General features: G+C 39.2%; 1 protein-coding gene across 1 annotated transcript in view; it reads right to left on the minus strand.

Annotated features, from left to right (window-relative positions):
* Window positions 1-17,111, minus strand: part of LOC149556590 (uncharacterized) — a 30,404-nt gene extending 13,293 nt beyond the window's left edge. The window contains exon 1 of the mRNA XM_089830988.1: window positions 16,240-17,111. Coding sequence (XP_089687114.1) covers window positions 16,240-16,860 — 621 coding nt within the window. The 5' untranslated portion in view covers window positions 16,861-17,111. The remainder of the gene's footprint in view (window positions 1-16,239) is intronic.
* Between the last annotated feature and the right edge of the window lie 276 nt (window positions 17,112-17,387).

Raw genomic sequence — 17,387 nt, forward strand, 5'->3', positions numbered from 1 at the left:
ACTTGAGACCTTTCTCCATAGGTGTAGATGCAGGTTTGCAATCCTGCATTCGGAATTTGTCTAACAAGGCTCTGGCATATTTGGACTGAGAGATGAATATACCAGAAGACTGTTGCCAAACTTCAACACCTAAGCAATAATGCATGAGCCCAAGGTCAGTCATATCAAAAGACTGGCATAAGTGTTGTTTGATTCCCTGAATCAAAGATGCCGAACTGCCAGTGATGATCAGATCATCCACATAGATAACCTGAAGGATGATGTCACTGTCAGTAGTCTTGATGTAGAGATTTGAGTCTGAAGAACTCCTCTTGAAGCCTTGATCACTGAGGTACGTATCAATCTTGATGTACCATGCCTGAGGGGCTTGCTTCAAACCATAGAGAGCTTTTACCAATCTGAGAACCTGATGCTCTTTACCAGCAACCTTGAAACCAGGAGGCTGCGTCATGTAGACCTCTTCATGGAGATCACCATTCAGGAAAGCACTCTTTACGTCCATCTGATGGACCTTCCAGCCAAACTGTGCTGCCATGGCTAAGACTAATCTGATGGTGCTCATCTTTGCAGTAGGAGCAAAGGTCTCCTCATAATCAATGCCCTGACGCTGAGAAAAGCCCTTTGCCACTAAACGAGCTTTGTACTTATCCAAAGTACCATCTGATTTGTATTTGATTTTGTAGACCCATTTGCAGCTAATGGGTTTCTTCCCTGGGGGAAGATCAGAAAGGACCCAAGTGTTGTTCTTCAGCAGGCTCTGGTGTTCAGATTGCATGGCCTGTTCCCACTCTGGAATTCCTTTAGCCTCGGAATATGTTTGAGGTTCAAACACACTGTGAATGTTGGCCATAAGAGCAAAGTTAACAGAATCTATAGTTTTGCTCTTTTTCCGAGTAGTTCTCCCATCAATGAGCTCATCATCATGAAGATCAGCAAGTGTCTTAGCCCACCACTTAGGTCGGAGAGGAGAATGACCAACAGTAGTACTAGGAGATACTTGATCAGCAGGATCCTGATCAGAAGAATCTAGATCAAACTCAGGTGAAGCATCTTCAAAACGAGGTGATCCTGCAAGAGAAGCCGGAGGTGGCTGTACAGGTATCACTGGCAGGACTGGAGTTGTAGGAGCTACTGGAGCCCTCCCATCAGGTGGACCTAATGGAAGCCGAACTCCCAAATCATGAACCTGCATAGGCTGGTCTGCTGGATCAGGAACAAGAGAAACAGGCATGAATGGTCCTCGCTGCTCATCAAAGACTACATCGCGGCTGTATATGAGACGAGATGTCTCAACATCAATAAGGCGGTAGGCTTTGTGAAGACTGCTATATCCAACAAGCATCAGTTTCTGACTCTTGGCATCCAACTTGGTGCGTGAAGCATTAGGGATCCAAACAAAAGCAAGAGAGCCAAAAACCTTCAGGTGACTGATTCTGGGCTTGCGACTTGACCAGGCCTCTTCCGGAGTTTTACCTTTGACCGCCACTGTGGGTGACCGGTTCAACAGATAAACTGCAGTGTTAACTGCTTCTGCCCAAAAACACTTCAGAACATGTCTGTGTTCGAGCATGGAACGAGCCATCTCGGTGATTGTCCTGTTCCGACGTTCAACTACACTGTTCTGTTGTGGCGTGTGGGGTGTGGTGAACTGGCGTTGGATGCCATGTGTATCCAAGAAGTTGAAGAAAACATTAGAACAAAATTCCCCCCCATTGTCTGATCTAAGAGTAATAATAGATTTCCCAGACTCTTTTTCAACTAAGGGTTTAAACTTCTGAAATACAATAAATGCATCGGATTTCTTTTTAAGGAAATACACCCACATTTTTCTACTGAAATCATCTACAAACAACAGAAAATACCTGTACCCAAGAACAGAAGGAGTGGCCATAGGGCCGCAGATATCAGCATGAACAAGCTGAAGTACTTGAGAAGCTCGCCAAGAATCGCCACTGGGGAAAGGTGTGCGATGTTGCTTCCCAGCCTGACATGCGTCACAAACTCCAAGGTGTTGGGTTTGAATCTCTGGCAAACCAAGAACAAGCTCATCCCGAGCAAGTTGTGAGAGATAATGCACATTTAAGTGCCCATATCGCTGATGCCAAAGTGTGCTGATGGAAGATCGCCGAGCAGCCATAGCTAAGTCCTGAGAATCACCAGAATCAGTAAGTCTGAAAAGACCATGATCCTCAAGACCAACTGCAATAGTAGACTTAGTCGCCCGATCAGTGATGGTGCACTAATGTGAACTGAAGGTGATTGCCAAGTGTGGAGAATGTCGCAGCAACTGACTGACCGAGAGTAGATTTAGTTCCATCCCTGGAACGTAGTACACATCAAGGAATATGAGCTTCCTCCCAACAGACTGAATTTGAATGTTGCCTTTACCAACAACCGTGTACTCTTCTCCACCACCAAAGATAACAGAATCTGAATAAGGCTGGTAGTCAGTAAACCAGTCTTTGCGGTGAGTAAAATGTCAAGAGGCACCTCAATCAATGTACCAAGCAGATGACTGTACATGATCTGCCGGTCTTTTAGCCATGAAGGCATAAAAGGCAGATTCCGCTTGCTCAGTGTGCTCTGCACTGTTCGCTTTGGGTTGCGAACCTGATTGCTTAGACTGGGCAGCTAAGCGTTTCCGACTTGCAACCTTCATGTGACCATACTTGTGGCAATAGTTGCATTGAATGTTCTTCTTTTTGGTACCATCGGATGCTGGAGCAGAAGACTTCTGCTAAGATGGTTGCTGAAACTTGCCCTTATCCTTCTGAAAGGATTTCGCAGCAAAGGCTTGCTCAGTGGAGGTGGAACTGGAGCTGCTACCGAACTGTTGTTTCCACCGATCTTGCTGAAATAGCAGGGTGCAGAGATCAATGAACTTTAGATCAACACCAGTAGATGTGATGTTGAGAGTCTCGATAAAATGCTCATAGGAATTTGGTAAACTCCGAAGAGTGATTACCACAATATCCTCTTCATCTTGCGACCGATGGCAAGTAACTGATCACGGATTTCCTGAATCCGATTCAGGTGTGCCTGGAGCGAGGTGCGCTCATCCATGACAATAGAAAACAGAGTGTTTTTCAGAAAGAAGGCTCTACTCTTGTCGGAAGTCTCATGAAGACCTTTTAGATGTGTCCAGATTTCAGCCGTTGTCTTGCTGGATGGAATCTGAGAAAGCTGGTCATCAACTACGGATAGTTTGAGAAGCATTACTGCCTCTCGATTATTCAGATCCCATGTATCTTGATCAAGACCCGGAGAAGTCGGACGCTGCGTAACACACAGAACAAGTTGATCAGTGTTTCGATATTCGAAGATTGCAATGATGCGTTGCTTCTAGGTTCCATAATTGTGACCATTGAATTTGGAATTATGCTTGAGCAGAATATTTGTCAGAGATGCCATGGCACGTTTTTCAATGAAAAACTGTGAAAATCTGTGAAGGCACGTTCTTCGAAGCAAAAATACGGAAGACCCAGAAGAATCAGAGAATGACCCAGAAGAGAGCTCGAAAAACCCAGAAGGAATCTGCTGTCATTTTTTGAATCCGCTGGCTCGTAAATCGAGGCACCCAGAAAAACGGACAACAACCCAATTGAGCTCTCGAAAAACCCACCAAGAATCTGCAAACTAAATTTTTTTTTGACCCCAAAAATTAGGGTTTCAAAAAAAACGGTCCTAGCTGAAAAAACTTGAAAAAACTTCAGATTTCTTGATGAAAAATGGTCGAATCTGCTTCCCAGAGCACGATGACAGACTGAGACGGCTAAGAGCATGAAGATTTGATACAGAAACATGCAGATTTTCACCCCAAAAACGTGAGTCTTCAAAAAATGGCCACGATTTCCACGCGATTTGTAGACCCGTGATTCGGGAATTTCTCCAAGCAGAAAAACCCTAGGTGGGTTTTGGAGAAATTAGCTGAAATAATTTTGGAAAAATTTAAACAAATAATTTCAAGAAGAAATTATAAATTTTTCCGAAAAAATTTAAGTATTTAGCTCTGATACCATATTACGAGGTAATTGGTAAATACTTGCTTATTAATAACAGAGACCGAAAGGTCAATTTATACAAAAGGAAGAGACGATGTTTCCTTAGGAAACGATCGTAAAGAATAGAAACATTCTATTCCAGAGAAAGCAAAAAACGAAAGCAAACTAAAGCTAAAGATATTTACAAGATAACCATTAACTAATAATAGACGTCTTATCTATTATTGTAATACTGAGCTCGTGCAAAACACCTTTTTCTCCCACATATCCTCATTGTAAGATATCATCGGCTAGCCCTGCGTCCAGCCCACACCTCATCTTCTTGCCATCTCTTCACCTGCTCAACTATTTTGAAAGCTATCAAATACATGAGTACTAGCAGAGGTGCAGATGAGGAGGGATTTTAGGATGAGCTCTTCAAGTTTGGTTTCACTGTGATGGGTTGTCATCTCTCACAGCTCTTCAATCGGGTGATTGCTCGGCATGCCCTCCTTCCTAGTCCCATCATATCATCCATTTGATCCATAAAGTGCGCACTGCCTTTGATCCAGTAACTACAGCGCTATTATGAGTGGCCACACTTCCCCAGAGTTATATGCTACAACCCTTAATATCCTTCTTTCGAGAGAGCTTGACTAACACCAAGCCAAAACTAGAGGATAGGCAAGTTTCAAACAAGAGTATCAAATTGTAGACCACATCTTGACAATCTGCACTATCATTGAGGACGCCCGCTTGTGCCCCTCAAGTTCTATTGTTGCTTTGTTGACTTTCAAAGCCTATGACATGGTCTTGCATTGGGCACTCTTTCAAAGACTTCACAACATCAGCATCTCAAACAAACTTATCACTGTTATCATGAGACTCTATCAATGGTCCTTGATTGCCTCAGGACTCCTTCCAACTTCTCTAGCTTCATTAGTAGCACGTTGGGGTAAAGTAGGTATGTCCACTCTCCCCTACTCTAGGATTTATATTGATGAGCTCGAGGACTTTCTTTGTGATCACCTTCCTTTGGGTGAACGTTACTTCCTTCACCAGGTACTGATTTGAATTTTGCTCTGAGGACAATGTGATTCATTCAACTTTCTTCCCCGAGGGCTTAACGATACTGTTGGACTACTTGGCCTCTTTTTGTGATGTAAGACAGCTTTTCGTGAACATGGGTAAGAGTAAAGAAATGGTCTTTAATTGCCACAAGACTTCCCATTTTCACTTTGCCTTCACTGTTTCTAAAATCGAGATTGTTACAGCTTACACCTACTTGGGTATCATGTTCTTTGGTCCCCTTTTCAGTCTAAGGTCTATTATCCAGCCGTGTGTTTGCAAAGGGTTTGGCTCCCTTACTCTTCTTGAGAGACAGTGCTTCAAGCATCACTTCCAGGACATCTCATCCAAGATGACACTTCTTGACACTCTTGTGCTTCCCACAGTTCTTTTTGGGTTTGTGGTTTGGGGACCTTCTCTCCTAGTGTCCAATTGGAACTCTATTGAGCAAATGCAAATCCTTCTTCAACGGTTTATCAGGTGCAAATGGTCCACACCTCATAGTATTGTTCTTGTTGAGTTTGGTACACATCCCTTCATGCTTGAGACCATCTTCAACCTTCTGTGGTTCCTCCATTGTCTCGGGGGCTTTGTTGATTCTAGGGAGGGTCATTGAAGATGCCTCTACCTCGCCTACTGTTCTTTGGAGTCATTGCCCCTATCTCATGGTTGCTTTGCTAGGGCCAACTCTCTTCTGAGTACTATTGGGATCTTGATTAACCATCTTCCCCCATTCTAGTACTCTTTGGATGCCCCTCCCCACCTTCTCCCCTCCAGGCAGGACCTGGAAGGATGTGTCATGAATGATATTTATAAGCAGTACATTTAGACCACTTGGGTCAATCCTTATTAGGGGCTTTGACTAAATATAGGGTTCTATGCTAACCACTTTTTAGAGATTCATAATAGTAGCATTGTTTGTCATTCCTACACTTCTCATCACTAGTAGCACTCCCTCAAGATTCCTCTTGGGTCTTTCAGAGTTGGCTACCATTAGCTCTGTGTGGAGACTAACCATGGGCTAGATAGATATGACAGGATTTGTCAGTTATGTTCTCTTCTTGATTGGAGTCCATAGAGCACTTTATCTTCCGTTGTCCTATTTATTATGAGATTGGAAATAGGTTCTACTACCTTTTCAGAGAGTCTCACTCCATCTTGTCCTTCTTCAGATACACAAATCAGCGATATGTGGCCTTCTTTCTCCAAAGGCTACCTGCTTGCATGGTCACTCTCTCTAGTGCCCCAACGCCCTCTTTTGGATCAGCTCTTCCCAGAGATGGGTTGTAGCACCAAAAGACACTTGGATCCTCCTTCTCAACCTAGATCTGTGAGACCTTAGAGAACCTACTCATAGAGATCCAATTGCAGTTATACCACCTCTTCCAATTTGAGGCACCTCTACCGATAGAGACAGCAGCACCGCTGACATCGCTCCACTACCACTTCTACGAACTAAACCTTTGTTCGATAGGGCTGTTCTCGATGTCCTCAGCTCCTTAGTTGTGGTTGGCGCGGCAGAGTTATTGTCTTGCCCCTTCCACCCTCTTGGCCTATCAGGGTCCTAGTTTGTTGCTTGTTCTTGGCTCCCTCCTTTTCTCCCGTCTTGCTGGTCTTAGGGCACCGTTTGGCGCTCCTGTTGTTTAGCTTTTTACTTCTTGTCCCCTCAGTCCCATTGACCCGTTTATGGTCACTCGTTGGACATTAATAAAAGTATCTTTATATTATCTCAAATGTGACAAATTCCTTGGTTTAGCCAATCTTTGAATTGCTTTGGTCTTCTCCTCATCCATTCTAACTCCTTGGGTACTAATCTTGTGCCCCAATTTTGAATAGCCAAGAACTTGAAGATGATTTGATTCAATTTTGGAAATTGTTGATTAAGAACATTTAAATGACACATTTTATTGCTTGCATCAAAACTAAGGATGTTTACATGTGGCTGATATATTTTTCAATAAGTTGTGAGATTACAAGGGTTATCTAAAAGTGCTATGTTAAATACAGCTGTGAAATTTGTTGGTCGGTTTTGGATAATATTGCAAAAGAGGACGAATAAAGAAGTGAATTTTAGTTCAGCATATCATTCACTAACTAATAAACTGACAAAACATGCAAGCAGGTCTTTCAATAAAATATTGAGCTGTTTGAAAAGTCAAGTAACTAGGACGTAGCATTACTCAAAGTTAAATTCTCATATAATAATTAAGTTGAATTCTCATATAATAATCTAATTTACCAATTCTAATTCTAGTTCTGATGCTGGTGTGGGGTTCTGATGCATGGATGCGTTTGGATGCGTGTGTGTGTGTGTGTGTGTGTGTGTGTAATAAAACATTATTTCTAGAAATCAGCCACACTCGCAATGTTTATTCAGATAACTAGCTCAGTTATCACACTCAGATTGTTTTTTAAACTTGCTCACTGGTATTTATCTGCAAGCTCTAGCGTAGCAATACATGTGTCCTCCCCAATGACTTGTTATTATTTCTGAAATTTAAACCAAACTGCTGGATTTTGTGAGTCTGAGCACTGCAGAGTTATCTAGGAGCTCAGACATTTATAAGCAATGTAGTTTCCATTATTAAATTTCAATTTGGACTCATGCGTTAGCACCTAGAAACACCCAGTAAATATTATGAAAGGAACGACTTGAATTCCGCATATTGAAAGCATTTGGATCCCAGTAAAATAGTATGAAAGGAACGAGAGAGAATCGGTGCAGAATTCAGGTGCATCCGTGCGCACCAGCACCTGCATCCAGGGCAAACCTGAGCACACCGGTATCTAAGATAATAATTGAGTAAACACAAAAACACGTAAGCACCAATTGAGATTGTGTATGGACAGAACCTTTAAAATGTTTCAGATTAATTCAAAATGAAGAGGTTTCATTGCAATTCATAAAAAGGGTTTTGTGGCAAAAGTTATGTAGAATATATGAAAAATACATAAGGAGGTAAGAGCTAGATAGAAAAAGCCAAATCTAAAGCATATGGAATATGCAGACTTCAAGAGGAGACATAAGAAAATTAGAAATATGAGATAGGGGATGCAATAATGGTATTTTTGAGAAAGGAGAAGTTTCCTACTAAAACATATGACAAGTTAAAATTGAAAAATTTGAGGCCTTTTAAAATCATTAGAAAGTTTGATTCTGGAAATGCATATGAAGTTGAGTTATAAAATCTCAGTAACATCACCGATGTTTAACATTGCAGATTTGCATAGGTATCATGAAGAATCAAAAGAAAACAGGATAGAAACAGATAGGATAAAATCAGTACTTTTTAACATTGCAGATTTGTATAAGTACCATGAGGAGTCAAAAGAAAACAGGATAGAAACATATAGGAAAAAATCAGTACTGTGACTGCAAGCAGAAGAAATTGAAGAAATATTAATCAGCAAAATTGGATTAAGTGCAATTACCTTCAGCTAAGATGATCTACATCAGTTCCCTCTATTAAAGAATTATACTGTTTCTTTAATGGTCATCTTAGTTCCTTACAGAATTTTCTTTTTTTTTTTTTTTAGTTGACGATTGTTTCATTTGAAAACATCATCTTTCTAAATCTATTTAAGAACCTTTGTCTCCTTTGTTTAATACATTGATTTATCATAACATGAGATCAAAATGGGTTGATGGGGTTTTATAAAATTTGGCAATTTTTTTTAAAATGAAAATTCATAGCCTCTTCGTGTCTGAAATTTTTACAGAAATTTGTTTTTTTTTTATGAAAATAAAAATCGTTGGAGCTTTGTTTCAATTTTTAAGGGTTTGAACTTTGTTTTGAGCAGGAAGTGTTGAGTTATTTTGTGAGGGTTTCCATCTCAAATTTGGGCACTCTTTGTTTTGTGGTTATTGTGAGGTTTAGCCTGCGCTTGTAAAGCTCACATTCGAAGTTTTCTCAGGAATTTTTAATAATTTTTGCTTGCAGTAAACATCACGAGCAAAGGGTTGCAACTTTCCTAAAGCTGAACTCTGAATTTTTTTGGCTTGGGTTTTGCAGTTTGCAAAACCTTATTGTGTCAAAAATACAGCCTGTGTTTTCCTCACTTGCCATTTCCAAGCTCACAACCTATTTTAGCACCATTTGTTTTGTTTGGCTTTGTTTGTGTTAGCTGGAAGATTTTAATTTGCCCATATTTTTCCAGGTTATTTTTGCTCGTGACAGGATTATTGTGTCTTTCCACTCATTGGCTGGGGCTGTTTGTGGATTTTCAGCATTTTCCTTATGTATAGTCGCAAGACCTTTGTGTTTCACAACCTTTTTGTCTGGCCGGCATCCAGTTTTTGGGTTTTTTGATTGTGGGAGGGTTTGGCCAATCAAAGCACCCACAGACAGTGCCAAAAAGCAATCAGAAACCCCTTGGACAGGTCTCCCATTCAGTGTATTTCATGGGCGCCATTTTGTTCTAATGGGTGCCATTTTCTGGTAGCAACAACTCCTTGCAATTTTTAAATGATGCCTGTGTTTTTGAAATATAAAGCGACCAAAACTAGGGGGTCCGCCCTTACAAGCAAAAAGCTGGTAACCAGCGCAGTACCAGCAATGTCCAACAGCAAGCAAAAAAACTAACTAAAACTTCAAAAAACCAAAGAGTCTTCAACTAGAAACTAAACAGCATAATACTAGGAACAACTAAACTAAAAAGTCCAGAAGATCTAATACTACGGAAGTTCATCCAGATAACTGTTGGCATAACTGGCCAACACCAAGTCTTAATTACAGCTGGATACCAGCAAAACCAAAAACAGCAGATAAATATAAAAGTCTTGGATCCGAGGATCCTCTTAAATTAAAAAACTCAAATTTATTTTTTCTTCTTCCCCTTCACAGCCAGCAGAATCCGAGACCAGTCATCAGCAAGGAATTTGAAGAGCAACTTATGGTCCTCCATATTCATTCCAGTATCCTCCTTTTCCTGCGCCAGCAGCTGGAGGGTGGTGGCCGCGGCGTGGGTGACTATGAGGTTAAATTTAGAGAAGGTAAAGAACCCTTCCTCTAAAACTTTAACCCTCTTTTCCAGCTTGGCATACTGCTCCACCTACTCCTCGGTCTCTTCCTTGGTTTCCATTTCCACCTTCCTTGTTTCCTCCTTGGTTTTCTGGACCTGGATTTTATCCTGCAAAATCTTTGGATTAGTAAAAACCTTAGAATTTTCCTTGGCCGGGGATGAAATGGTTATGGGGGAGGTATCCATTTTACTGCTTTCTTCACAGAAGGTTATGGGCTGGAGGGAAAAGCTTGCGGACACATGTGTAACCTCCGTGGTATCAGCATTACCAGCAGAAACCTGAGTCTGTGCATTATTAACAAAATTATCTTCCGAGTTTATACTTCTTTCCACCTCCTCCTTACCTTCTTCTTCCTCCTCCTCCCTTTCTTCTTTATTATTTTCTGAGTTTTCCTCCTCAACCTCCTCCACCCTGAACCTATTGGATTTCTGTTTATGCCTTGCCTGGGATTGGGCAAGTCTACCAAATCTCCTCCTTGCCTTATCTCTGGCCTCCTCCTCCGAATCCTCTTCATCCACCTCTACGGGTTTTTCAACTTTTATCTTCTTATTACCCTTTTGCTCCACAACCGTATCAGTTTTTTTCTTTTTCTTGTTTTCCCGGCAAGGGGAGGGGCGGGGGGTGTGAATTTTAGTACCAGTATTAGTGCTTGGGGGTGAATTCTAGCGGTGGCGCTGGTTGTCAACCACCACCACCCTCGGGGTACACAGGGCAAGGTGAAACTATTAGAGGCGGAAAATTAGGCCTTGATGGATAATGATGCCTGTGTTGCTTTTTGGGTTTTTGCACATTATTCTGTTGTAGATCTGCCCTTTATCAGTCCAACAGGAAGTTTTGCAGGGTTTTATTTTAGTTTATTATTTGGTATCTAGAGTTCCTACAGATGTTTCTGCTTATGGTTTTTCTAATTTTTATCCCAAAAAAATTAATGTTGTGTTTTAATACTTTTTCTCCTTCAGAAATTATGTTGGGTTCTATTGTTGTGGGTTTTATTATTTTTCCTCATAAAAATTATTCTAGGGTTTTTTTTTTTTCCTAAAAAAATTATTGTAGATCTTGTACGATTTTTCCCTTGGAGAGTGAAGCTTTGTATGTTGATCCATGTCTTGGTTTTTGTGCCACCTACTTACTGATATTTCAGCATCTGGTTTTGATCGATTTTTCTCCTCAAAAAACATTTATGGGTTTTCTATTTTTTCCCCCAAAAAATGATGACCGGCATCACTGGTCTCAAGTTTTTTATTTTTTCTGGAAAAAAGCATTGGAGGATTCTGTCAGTTGTTTCCACAAAAACTGTGCTCCTTTGCAAAGGTTTTAGGTGAATCATGTTATCTCAAAATTTGCTTTTTAGTTGCAGTGTTCATCTGTAAAAGTGTTTGCGGTTTTTTCTCAAAATCACGGTTTCAAGTTCAAGAGCCGAACTTGGTGTCTCTAGCTACAGGGAAGGACAGTTTTGCTTTTGGTTACCTAGATCATTTCCAAAAGTCTTGCAGAATCAGGGAGGGTCTTAGTAGTAGTCTCATCTTGCAGAGAAATCTGACGAGAAGTGGGCAGCCTTCTATGCATCCATGACCAGAAGGAGGCAGCCTACTATGCAGATTGTCTTCTATATGGTTGGTAGAATGATGACCATTAAAGGAGGGCATTATAATATTGTAATGTTTCTTTAATGGTCATGTTAATTATTTTAGGAAGTTTCCTTTTCTGTTTTCAGTTCAAAACTGTTTCATTTAGAAACATCGTCTTCATAAATCTACTTTAGGAGCCTTCATCTCCTTTTTTAAATACATTGATTTACCATAACACCCTCTAGCTGTCCCAAATTAAGGAACTGACTTGCAAGTGTCCCAAAAGTTTGATGTAAAAGCATCCCTGGCCAAAAGCATCCTACATCAACGAAACTATTTTATTTTAATGCATGTTGATTTTGTAAGCATTTTCAATGTTTCCTAATTGTTTTCCAAGAAAGTGAGACAGAATTGGGGTTGAAGTTAGAGTCAAGAGCTAGCTTTCTTTCCTAAATTTGAAATATTTAAATATTATATCTTTTATTGAAGATAACAAAGGGACCTCATTTTAAAGGGATGAGACATTGAAGAGTCAAGATATTGAAAGGTCAAGGCAACAAAGGGGTCTTCACTTTGAGACAGCAAGATAATGAAGGGTCAAGGCAATTTTATATATTCTTCGGGAGGAATTCATATGGGATATATATTGATATATTGTATTTCTAAATATCACTTCAGTTGCAGCATTGTATTTGGACATATTGTATTTCAGACTTCTGCTTATTCATCAATAAAGTGATTTATTTGGGGCTGGCTTTTTCTCCCTCAAGCTGGAGGGTCTTCCCAATTTAATTTGTCGTGTCTTACTGTTCATTATTTTGTTTATGCCATTTATCTTCAATTTCTGGGATGCAACGTGAACAATTGGGACACCACACCTTGTTGCAATTGCATTTCTTTGTTTCCTTCCAATCAAAATTGTCATCATAGACACAGTCAACATTCAGCAGTTTATATAGGAAAAAATTTAAAATATCGTTGATTATCATTGGATGGTCTTCCGAACATTTTACATGTTGCATTCATATTTCATGAGTATCATCTGAACCACATCCAAGCTTTTATCTTAAAAACCTAAAATTGGAATAAACCTTTTATAAAAGGAACTTTTTTGGACTTTGTAACGAACTTTTGAAACTCACGCCAATGTCTGAGGTTTCAAATTTGAACTTGTCTTAATTGTCATTTGATGGTTCTAGCTCAATGTGCATCATTGAAGGCAATTTATACATCACCATTAAGTACATGCTACAAAAGTTGATGCATCCAATTCCAAAGCAAACTAATGATCACATCAATAAATATTGACAGATCTACAGGATTAGAGACAATAACACAGACCTTGCTTTGTATGGGATCTACAGGATCGAAACCTTGCTTTGACCCTCCAGGATTTCCAATCTTGGTATCAGAAATGAAAACCCCTATTTCCAATCTTGGCTGATTCTATCCAAGAATCATGATTATGCTGATTTGTTGAGGAATTGAAGACATCTTCAGTTTGCTACAGTACTTCTAGGTGGCACTATGCTGCTGCTATAGCATTGTTGCTGATACTGAAGGTTTTAACCAAGATTCCAGCAATAGGTATGCAATAAAATTTCCAATATTTTGTTGCCATGTAATATTTGAAGATTCCAGTATTGATTTTGGTCTTTTTTGTGAATTTTTTAGCATCTTATAGAGTTGGATCTGAGTTATTTTAGTCAATCCTAGCTGAGCACCATGTTTGGAGAGAGAAATTCAGTCATTCTAAGTATTAGATCAGTCACACCAGCTGCTATTTACCTTATTTAGTTAACAGACTATTAGCAGTGAAGCTCCATCATTTCAAGAAGGATATCAATCAGATTTGGGCATTTAGTATGTGTTTCCCAGCCTATTCTTTGCTCAAGTCCACACATGCAGCCATGTAATTAAAATCAACATCATTTAGATGGCAAACATAGCAACATTGGTTGATATTGCAAACTTGTCATCGGCAAATTTGTATGTTTTTATCCTGTCCTTCGGAGGAAAAAAGTTGACAATAAATTGATGTTCCAGCCTAACACCGCCATTGACAGAACGCCTTGGATAATGTACTGGTGTTGCAGCCCTGTTTTCAGCAGATGTTCATCTCTTCCAGCTGATTACTGCTTTTTCCCAGTACTGTATGGCCAACCATACACCTCTAAGCAGGCAGCTGCACCATTGATACCTTAGTGACCAACCTCTAATTGCTGTTTACAAACATTCCAGCATAGATAGAAAGTCCTACGAGATTCTGAGTACTCACAGGTTTAACTTGTGACTTTTTATGCCAATTTTCGCCTGAAAACTTACCAGTATTTTGCTAAAAACTCACAGGGTTTTAGCTGAGCCGGTGGAAACAAATCACAGTACAGATAAAACTTGTTAATAGGGTAAAAACGCACCAACAACAAAAAATATGTGTTAAATGTGGGTTGAAAATTGAAATGTATCAGACAAGTTTAAAACATGTGTTTGGATGCGTTTATAAAAAAAATCATCTAATAAACCCTGTGTTTGCAGCCAACACTGTCCAGAATTTGAAATGAGATATTTCTTTTAAAATCTAGTCTCTTTGTGAATGGCTAAGATATTTAGTAATAGTAGGGAAGTAAAGAAATTCTGGATATTGATTGGAAGGACCTTTGTCCTCACCTTGTATCCGCAAATTAAAGCAGGATTTGTTTCTTGATTTTAGTTTTCTTTCTGGACTGAAAAGTCCCAGGCAAGACCGGAGGTTTTTTTCTCCAGTCTTTTCTACTGGTGCCCGCATTGAACGGAAAGGTATATTTTCTTAAATTTTAATTAAAAAATTCGGTTATGGCCCATTACCCACCTAAAAAAAATCTGCAATTGCCCCTTCCTGAAACACAGACAGCAGCAAGCATGATTCTGATAGAAGATTGGGAAGATATTTTAACCCATATGCAATCAATATAAAACGCTTCCTCATGGTCTCTAAACTCATTTCCTAGATTTTGAAAGTGGATTTTGCCAAAAAAAGAGATACTTTTAAAGATATATTACTGTTCTTTTAGTTGCTAAGTCAAAAAAATTGGCCTTGCTAAGTACTTCCTGTGTCCGAGTCTGCAAGCGATGCCTCGCAGGGTCTGATCTAAACCTGACATACAGATTTCCGGCAGGGTACAGCATTCTGTAAGGTGCTAAATATTTTATAAATTCGGATTTATACTTTCTAGTTTTCTCATTCATTGTTGTAACAAATTTTCAGTGGCTGTACTATTCAATTAAATAATATTTGGCTGTCCTTAGTCAAAATTGGCTTCATTGAACATTCTAGGGTTTTATTACAGAAAAAGCAAGGTTTCAGATTGTTTAATGCTATTGTAGATTGACATCAGCAATTTAAGGTTTTGAAAAGTATGATCAGAATCTTAACTTGCTGTTGGTCTTATTGCATTTTAGTTTCAAGAAAAATCAAGAAACAAAACAGTTCATGTTCCCAGTTGGAAGTGTCGAACCTTCCTATATCATCCTTACCATATAATTTTGTAGAGTGAACAAATCAGTTGGGAATTCATGCCTTCTCCCTCACTTTGCCCTGCAACATTCAAAGGAAATCCTTCCGCAGCCTGGGATCGGTGCCTGGGATGTTCTTGGAAAAAATTCTATCAGTTGTTAAGAGTTTGTTTTCTATATATTAAGAGCGTTGTGATGATTTCTCGTAAAATTTGCTTTTATAAACTCAAGCTCAACAAGCTGTGTACAATTTTATTTCTCAGTTTCCTTGTTTTTAAGATTCAGCTGAATTTCTATTTCTGTGTCCAAAAATTGATCGGTTTTCCATCATATGTATCAACACAAATATTTTGATATATTTCAATACACAAACTCTGAATTCTCGTTATCCTAATTCTGAAAGTTGTCTATGCATAAGTTGTCTTTTACATTTTCATGATCATGCTCTAATTTAGTTTATGTATGCTATTATTTGGTATGTTAAAAGCACCATGAGAGATTAACAAAGAAACATTTGTTCTAGCATATTGCCTCATTTGATTTTCAGTCATTTCCTCTCTGCATTTTCGCTTTGACAAAATTAGGCTTAGGCTGGAACGTATAAGGAGCTGACCTCTTAATCTTGAAGACTTTCTTACAGATCAATCGCATATCTATATAAACCTTCCATGCTTGTTGCCCGAAATGGTGCAGGTTGCAAAATAAATGTAGACATCAACACTTTGCACTGACAAATCCTGTCTTGCAGCCAAAAAACTTTCCAAATCATCATCAATATGATTTTAGAACTCCCTACCACGCAACAAGCACACAATGTAGGTCGAACAAATCGAACTCTTGCTATCTCTTGTGGATAGTAGAGGACTGTTCCATGGATTGCAAATTTTATGCTTCTCGGTCTTTGTCTTAACATTGATTTCAGGCAATATTGATGTCCCAGTTAACAATTTCCATTTTTGCCTTCTTAAACCCATGTGTAACACCTTTGGGCTGTTTTCGATGTAATTAAATTATTAATGACCTTTTTAATTAAAACATATTCATATTATTAAGTATAATAAAGCATAAAATCTCAGTCAAACCAAGGGCAGAAATGTGAAACACTTACCCCAAAGGCCACCATTGCAGTTGCCAGGGCAAGGAATCCATACTTTGCCATTCCCTCAGACAGTTCCACAAAAGTGCTTGCGACTCCAAACATTAGTCTCCACAGAATAAAACATAAAACAACTCCCACGGCCCCTACTAGCACCCAGTAATTCCTCTTAAAGAATGCCTCCACCTGAAGTCCGACAGCTTCTCTGTAACTATTGAAACTGGCCTTAATAGCATTAAGTGGCTTAACAAACAGTCCCTTCGGAACCCGAACCTTCTGAGCAACAGTGCCAATGTTAGAATTCGCTGCTGATGTGTTCTTTTTCAATGCCTGCTTCATGTTCATCGCCGCAGATTTCCATTTCTCTGTCAAGGCCTCTGTAGACAACAGCCTACGATTATTTTGAGGGAATATTTTTTGCAGGGAGGATGATGGAAAATGAACCTCCACGGTTCTTCGAATTAAGGGTTTAGTATAATTTGGCACCAGATTTCCATATAAACGTGAGTGTAAATGGAATGGATGATTATTTCCGGATTGAAGAAGGTGATGGGTGTACTTGTTTGTGATATTGGTGTGCATCCATAGGGTTTGTAGGCCTCTAACGAAGGTTTTACATGATTTTTCTGCCATTTTTAGCTGAATATCAGCTCCAACATTTCATAATATTACCATGGAGATTTCTGTATATTGATATTTACACGACATCTGTCTATTGTCTGTCTCGATCTCGTCGAAATCTTACATTTCAGAGTCTACAACAACTCAGATCTTCATATTTATGCTGTCATTTTTATTTCAAAAGCGTAGTCCTGCAAATATTGTGTTTTCTTTTGGAATATGGCGAACACCGAGCGGGCCCATTTTGTTCCTGGAATAGGAATACAAAATTTGGAATACGTTTTCTATTTTTCTTTCGGTTTGTCAATTGGAATAGGGAAAAGGAATACATTTTTCCTTTTTTCTTCTAAAATGTGCTTATACCCATTCCAAAAAATAAGCGTACTTGAAATAGTCATTCCAATTTCTAATATGCATTCTTATTTTCCATTTTTATGCTTGTAACCAAATAGGATAAATTTAACGACAACTGGCAATAGAAGAGATAAAATTTAATAGGGGTGAAAAAAACTATCAAGCATATCTTGAAATGGCTTGAA

This window comes from Cupressus sempervirens, chromosome 5, assembly GCF_028749045.1.
Source record: "Cupressus sempervirens isolate cs-2001-9-10 chromosome 5, ASM2874904v1, whole genome shotgun sequence".
Lineage (NCBI taxonomy): Eukaryota > Viridiplantae > Streptophyta > Pinopsida > Cupressales > Cupressaceae > Cupressus > Cupressus sempervirens.